This window comes from Etheostoma cragini, chromosome 20 (assembly GCF_013103735.1).
Source record: "Etheostoma cragini isolate CJK2018 chromosome 20, CSU_Ecrag_1.0, whole genome shotgun sequence".
In the NCBI taxonomy this organism is placed as follows: domain Eukaryota; kingdom Metazoa; phylum Chordata; class Actinopteri; order Perciformes; family Percidae; genus Etheostoma; species Etheostoma cragini.
The window spans coordinates 1,662,591-1,670,605 of record NC_048426.1 but is presented as its reverse complement, the minus strand read 5'-3'; the positions used below and the strand labels follow the sequence as shown (position 1 = coordinate 1,670,605).

General features: G+C 42.6%; 1 protein-coding gene across 14 annotated transcripts in view; it reads right to left on the bottom strand.

Moving 5' to 3' along the window:
* fgfr3 (fibroblast growth factor receptor 3) overlaps window positions 1-8,015 on the bottom strand; it is a 69,629-nt gene that overhangs the window by 57,408 nt on the left and 4,206 nt on the right. For all 14 annotated transcript variants that reach the window (XM_034858581.1, XM_034858585.1, XM_034858589.1 and 11 more), the window contains exon 2: window positions 7,379-7,599. In XM_034858581.1, coding sequence (XP_034714472.1) covers window positions 7,379-7,520 — 142 coding nt within the window. In that variant the 5' untranslated portion in view covers window positions 7,521-7,599. The remainder of the gene's footprint in view (window positions 1-7,378; window positions 7,600-8,015) is intronic.

Here is an 8,015-nt window from a genome sequence, read left to right as displayed (position 1 = left end):
TTTGTCAGATTTATCTGGAGCTCCAGCTGACGAACCCCCGACCCCCCCGCCCCAGCACGCCCTACAGAAGCAGTCCTCCTGATGCGACACAACGGGCCTCTTTGTTCCCCTCCGTGTTGGCTTTATCTGTTAAGTATCTCAACAATTTCCTTAAGGGGAGCTTTGTAATTAAAACCCCACCGTATGTCAACGCCGCTGTCAGCCAGCTGACTAAGAAGCACTCTGAACCGCAGCCAGAGGCAGACTGGACTCAACTCTACAGGTGTGTGTGTGTGTGTGTGTGTGTGTGTGTGTGTGTGTGTGTGTGCTGCAAAGACATCATTAGGCCGATACGGCAAGGCAGCCTCGAAAGGGCTCAGTTATTGATATGGGTTTGAAAAAAGGCCAAAAAAGAGAGAAAATGATCAGATATCTGTGAAGATTTCAGGCTTAAAATGTTTTTGTGTCACAAAACGTTGGTGTGCCGAAAGGGAAAAAAAGTAAAAAGGGACATAAAGGACAAAAAAAAGAAAAGAGTCCCACTGCGGGAAAAGGTGGAAGGATTTGACGCTCTATGACTGCAGTGGCGGTAATTATCTATATCAGGTTACTTTCATCTTCAGTAAAACAAATAAACCCATCACTGAGATCTGTTTTTTTATAAGCATTTAAAGCCTTTGATATGCAGGACTGCTGAAGATGTGAAAGGGGAGAGAGAGAGAGAGTGAGAGGGAATGAAGAGTTGAACCTGCGGCCGCTGTAACAATGCCACATTTTGCTCTACAATAATTGAGATTAACAATATAATTATCTCTTTCGTTCAAATTTAAAAAATATCGATTTATTTATTACTTTTTCAAACAAGTTTGAGGAGATTCCAGGATAGATCTTTCTGTATCACACAACAACTCTTTATTAACTCTAACTTTTTTCCTAGCTGTACCCCCCCGCCCCCCTCTCCTTGTCATTTTTGTTGCTATGAGCGTGTATAGGGTAACAATAATTACTTATAAAATTAGGCATATCTAAACAAAAGCAATTACCAGTCATACGCCTCAAGACCTTAATTAAGGTTAGCGATTTATTTGTGGTTAAACAAAAAAACGTGATTATGTTAAAAATTACAGTTGCACAATTATGTAATAATTAATGCAGTCCTAGGGACAAGTAGCAAAATATCTCAATGCAATGCTCGACTTTAAAGATGCTTCAATCATGCCACAACCAATATTTTTATGCAAATTATATATTGGATAATGACTTAGAGGTGGGAGACCTCATGATATGATACCATCACGATAGTTATGTCAAGATACGGTATTATTGCAATATTCTGCGATATGTTGCGATGTATTTCTTCCCAATTTCAAATTTTCAAAACGTCCCCAGAAGGAAACTTTGTCAACATCTGTTTCATCTCCGTTTGTTCATCTCACTTCTTTACTGCTGCAACATGGGATTGTCAAGCAGACAATCCAACACATACGTAATAAAAGATCCATACTTCATATCGCAATACTATGCTCCATCGATTCCCCCCCCCCCCCCCCTAGTCGATAGTAGGATTGAGAATCCCCACGAAGGCTCCAAGATACGATATTAAAGGGATACGTACAGTATGGCATGATACAATGTTATTGGGACTTTAAACATATTGCGATATTCTGCAATATAGTACAATTTATTAGTTTTTTTACAACTTCAATGTACTTAATGTCCCCAAAGGAAAACTGTCAAGTATAACAGTGTAATACACCTTCATTTAATGCAAACAGGCGTGCACTGCTGTGTTTCTACAGATATTTTGAACAGTGCTACTTGTACAAAAGAAGTTTTGCAGGCCCTTCACCAACGGGGGAATTTGGAAGTAGTTTGAAAGTTCAGCTCATTGTTTGAGTTGGGCTGTTTGACTGGTTCGGTTTACTCTCGCCGCTCTAATCAGCGTCGTTTCCCGCAGCAGAGATTTGGATTCCTATCAGTAAGTAAACAAGATTACAAATCTGACCTGACATCAGAGCCAGATAGCAGTACTTGACAGGCTTTAATGTTCAGTCCTACAGACTGACAGACAGATGGAGTTTAAGTCAGTACCGAAAAAGTACTGCGGTCCTGAAATATGAGCCCCATTTTGTTTCGCAATTTAGTCTCAGTCAAGCCTCCAGTGTGTGATCTGATATGAAAACCTTTAATAACATTTTTCTTAGCAACAGGCTTTTTTCCACTTGTGCTTAACTGTGTGTTATCCTTGGAAAAACACTGCGTCTAGACAGTAGTACTCTGAAAGTGCTTAATCTCCCTAATACATAATGTGCTTAAACAGATGAACACAGTAGAAAATCTTCAAATGTTATGGAACATACATGATTCACAGTATCATGTGTAGAGCCCGACCGATATATCAGCGGGTCAATATAATCTTATAATAAGCGATGTTTCCTAGTATTTCATTTATATTTATATTTACATTCTCTGCTTTGTGACTGATTTTGCTGCTGTAACACCGAAATTTTCCATTTTTCTTGGGATCAATAAACATCTATCTATCTATCTATAATCGGCCGATATTAGGCATTTCCCGATTGGTATCGGCATTTATATATTTTTTTATATATATATATTTTTTAAAAATATTTATTCATCAGAATCATTTATAATGAAAAATAAATGATTTTGATAAAATAAAAACGGACTGTCAACCATGTTACGTTATTGCCGTTGCATAGTTTGTCCACCAGAGGACGCTCTACAACGTCCCTGTTGGCAACACTGATTTTTTTGTTTGTTAATGTGACTTTTGTTCAGAGGACTTTAAGTTTCATATTTTAATTTTGTATTTTCATACAATTTATTTATCAGAACTTTAATATATTTTGATGTTCCTTTGTTCTGTTGTGCAATAAAACTAATTATTATCATAGTATTTTAGTGAAAACTCATAAATAACTACAAATAACTTATAATAGGGAAATCTGTTACCTGTATCTGGATTTAAAGAAATATATATATCGGCCAATATATCGGCATATTGGATTTTAAAATAACCAAATATTTGTCTCAGTATTAAAAATCCTTTATCGGTTGGGCTCTGATCGTTTTGTCAAGAACTTAAATACAACCATTGTGTGTATTCATTAAGACCGTTTACTGCTTGTTATAATAGAATTAGATTTTTTTTTTTGGGGGGGGGGGGTTCTGTATCCTGATTGACTGACTGAGGAGTCCAGGAGAAACGTCCTGCTAGGATAGCTTTATAAATAGGAGTCCAAGTCGTGTTCAATGTTTAATTCCCATCCAACAAAGTGTCCACTGATTACGTGTGTGATGGACTGAGGATAGGACAGCCATGGTGTCTCCGAGAGACAAAGTGTTGCAGCAGAGGAAGAGAAACCGCTTGGAGGAACATTAGTTGTGATTAACGGTCCAATTTTCACACTCACATGGAGCACTGCTCATTTACATAACGGGGTGATTAAAGGGTAGTGATGTTGTGAGCCCCACAGCAGATTACACTATCATCATACTGGAGAAAATAACCTTTTATAAATGCACATCGGAGAGGCAGAGCTACAGGGGGGAAAACACGCCGAACTTCGGGAGAACTGATCAGCAGAACCTTGTCTGGATGGAAAAGAATCCACTGGGTATTAGTGACCAACATTACTTTCATAACAGAAATGGCATAGGTGGCAAGGGTGGCCTGTGAGCCTGTAATATTAAGAAGAGGTCGGGAAGAAAAACGAAACTGACAGAGAAAAACAACCAGAAAAGTGAATGAGAGAAAGAGTAAATTGACGTGTGTGTGCGAGTGTGTGTGTGAGAGAACCTGAGCATAAATCTGCGGATGGTGTGGTTTTAACGAGTCTTCTAATGACCCAAACAACCCCTGCTGATATTTACAGTCCTTGCCAAGGGGATGGTAGGGGGTCAGTTACCTCTCTCACACACACACACACACACACACAACACAAACACTTTCTTCTCTGGTTAAAGGGCATAATGACCACACATACCTATGATGTCTATTACTCTCTTACACACACACATAGAGACAGAGACAAATACACACACACACACACACACACACACACACTCTCTGCTACCCTTTAATTTTTATCGTTTTCTCTTTTCATCTAATTTTAACTGCCTCCCTTTCATTATCTGCCTCTGCCCATCCAGACATGACATTCACTTAACTGCAGACTCCACGTAGGCCTGCTCTGTCACTCTCACACACACGCACGCACACACACACACAATGAGCAAAACACATAATGTGTTGAATTTATATATCTGCAGTTGCCAGAAAAGGTCGGAGCAGAGGAGCCACATATTTCATCTGAGCTCCACGGGGGACCGGCGGAAAGTGTGTGTGGTCAGTAAATACACAGGGGAGAAGAATAACACACATACACAAACACACAAACCCTCTGTTCTTTCTCATCAACTTCTCCCCCCCCCCCCCCCCCCCCCCCCCCTCAACATTTGGAAATGCCACCAGATGACATAAACAACACACTGAGACAACATTATGGTGGACTTAATGGAAACATGGTATTGCATCAATAGTGTCATCTTTCACACATTCATAAATAAATACAGACCCGGGAAGATTCTCCAGAGAGTATTTCACAAGTACGGCTGTCTGTTTTCTGATCAATAAAATAGAAAGCTGTTTTCTCTTCTGAAAAACATTCCTACGGTGGCCCACAGGGTTCTGCAGTCACATCCATGCATCAATTTATGACAGCTTGATTAAAAAAAAGGGGGATTTTGATATATAAATAAGGTTGTCCAAATCACAACACAATCACTTTTAACCTTTGTTTACATGCTTTCAAGGGCATGAATGACAGGCATAGCACCTGCTCATTTGTGACCCTGCAACAGATACACACATTATTCTACACACATACACACAGACACACAGAGAGCATTACACACAGGCAACACAAACCTAAGTGACAACTTTGCCCAGTGCAGTGGCGACTGAGGGGAAACTGTGCCATCTGCCAGTAAACGAGAATCATTTTATCCCCACTGCTCGTTCATCTGTGGACACGGGGTCCTCTGCTGGAGGCCAGGGGGCCGCGGGGGAGACGAGACGCAGGCCGCAGATGCCAACCAGGCCCGGGGGCCCGTCGCAGACCAGCCTGACGCAGAGCTGCTTTTAAATCTATCGGGGCAAGTCAAACTGAAGTCAAAATGCAAGTACGTCTCTTATACGTCTCTGAATGCTTAAGACTACATGACATTTTTAAAATGACTTCCGAAGGTTTTTAACACAGCTCCTCTTCAGAGCGGCGTGGCCCGGCTGTATTTGGCAACATCTGCATACCGCGCAGGTACACCGAGATCATAGCCGGAACAGCCGCCCCCCCAGAGGGGTTTAAAAAACACTGGGCTCTTTGGATGATGCCGAGCCTGATAGGCTGTGATGGCTCCCAGCAGGGAGGGCAATCAGGCGGACAGAATCACAACACTTCTACTGTAGCATTGGGGTTTTCCACGAGAGAGGGCGAGGGCGGGGGACGGACAGAGTAGAGGAGGAGAGGGATTCTTTTGGCTCCACACAAGTAGAGGCTGTCAGCCTGACTCACAGCTGCCTTTAAATCTTTTGGGGCAAGTCGGTGTCAAACTGAAGTCACGATGCAAGTCTTTTTAAGTCCCTGAATGCTACATGACATTTGAACACTGCTTCCAACGCTAGGTTAATTGTGCTTTTTTGTTTCTTCATCGTTGGGACCAAATCCTTTCAATGCAGAGGCCTACAACTAAAACATACAAGGTCTACTTTTTCTTAATCCATGCGTTTTCCGGGGCACTAACTTCAGATAGAAGTCTTCAGATTGTTCAGTCTAAAGTAAGTCAAGTGTAACCGCAGTAAAGTCCAAGTCAAGTCCTTACTTTTGTGACTTAAGTCTGTGTCTCAAGACTTGAGACAACATCTCTGGTTTGACCTCGGTTATTCGGATGATAGCCTTGATATACAGCGCACTAGTTACAAAAAACACTATACCACACACTTTACCACACCAACCCATATCTGCAAGATGTGTGTGCACATTCATGACTCTGCATTCATTTGAAAGGGTTTTCCTTATGGGGACCTCATTTTTAGACCCCTTAATGTCAGAGTTCCCCAGACTGTGACAGTGTAAAGAGAGAGATGTCCCTATTATGTCATGATTACGCTCTCTCTCGCTCTCTCTCTCTGTGTCTCTCTGTCTCTCTCTCTGATGCATAAGACAGCTGGGTCCTATCCAAAAAGCGCCCGACTCCTTGTCTTTCTTAATGTACTGAAGCGTGTAAAGTAACTATCACATAAGAAAAAGTGAGGGGGGGGGGGGGACAACACTTGGCCAATGCCTCAGAATAGAGATTACTCTGCTGTGTTAGTTATTTTGGGCAATATGGAGAGATTAAAAGAAACACAGTCAACATTTACTTTGGACTGATCTTTGGGTATTTCTCCGCCTCGAGAACAAAGAGGGAATATTGCGCTAAGCTCAGCGAACCAAGAAGAGTCCAATTATATCCTCCTTGTATATATAAAAAAAAAAAAAAAGACTCAGCCACATTCGTATAAACAATAAATGGGCTTTTTGAAAAGCCCCTATTTGAAGTGATGAACAAACAGAAACCTCAACATGGTTCAAAGCAGATGTCATATTAGCGTTGGAAAATTAAGAGAGGAACAATTGAGGGTGGAAACGAATGGGTGTGGGCAGCTAAACGTAGTCTTTCTTCTTTTTTTGGATGAAAACCCTCCCAGGCTTCTTTTATCCCGGTTTATGACTGAGTGTGAAGCCAACTTTAGAGGGGGAATTCTTCTGAGCTGTGTTTTTGTTGTTGTGCAGCAAGAAAAGTGTTGCTTTGAGATTTCTTCTTCTCACCTCACGTCTGAGCAGAGGCGCTTCTTCAAATCTGGTTTGGCATTTTTGCTTGATAAATGACAAATGATCTAATCGTTTCATGTAATAAGAACCCGTACACCAACCGATAAGAACAACTGTGTGTGATCTTCCATGTCTGTCTTTGTGTGTTTGACAGGGAAGAGCAGCAATGACGCCTTGATGAACATCTACTTCGATTTTGGCTGAGAAGGTGACGGAGAAGGTACGAGAAACGGTGCGTTCAAATGCACAGCAGTAACCGGGTTGAGTGAATAACCGGGTTCTGCCAGTTCTCCAGGAAGAATGACAGGAGTAACTCCACCTCCGCTACAGTAGGTGTACACTTGCTTCTACGTCCGATAACCTATGTCAAAACTCCACCGCCACTAAATAAAATAAAACTTGTATTCACGTGCTCTTGCCCCAGCGTAGGAAAGCACGGTGCTCTCGCCAGATGTTTAGCTAACTGACGTTAGCTAAGCGGGGGGTTTGATATGGGGTCCTACCTGTGGGCTGGGCGGTGGGCAGCCTGGCCGGAGTGACGCAGAGAGGCAGGAGGAAGGCGAGCCAGAGTGAGCACCACAGAGCCGTCATCACTCCGGACGGCGAGGTGAGACGCGGAGCGGCGAGGCCCGACTCAGACGACATCCTCCGTGTGCATGCTGTCCTGCAGAACGGCGGCCTACCACGCCGCGGGAATACTATCCGAGGACTCGGCGACCCTGACCTGGAAAACATGAGGGAGAAATCACTTAGAGAGAGAGAAGTCTGGATGTTCAATGTGAGATCTGACTACAGGTAGAACTCTGAAATAGGAAAATTAGACTGCAAATTAAACACAGTCCAAAGAAGCGCCTGTGGGTGTGCACACATGCCACCATATTTTGACCTGACATTCCACAAAGATTTCCAGGATTAGAGTGGAAATCCCTCTTCGCAGTTTTTCCCAGAAACCTTTTCTCAGAGCACCGAATACAGCCGGGCCGCGTCGCCCTGGAGAGGACATTAGCTGTGTTCGAAACCGTTCCCCCCTAACTGTTCTTTTCTTTTTTTAATGGTCAGATGGGAGCTCTGAGTTCATTAACCAATCCATTAACTTTGCTGCAACAGGATTAGTTAAGGAGGAGGGGGGGGGGGGGGGGG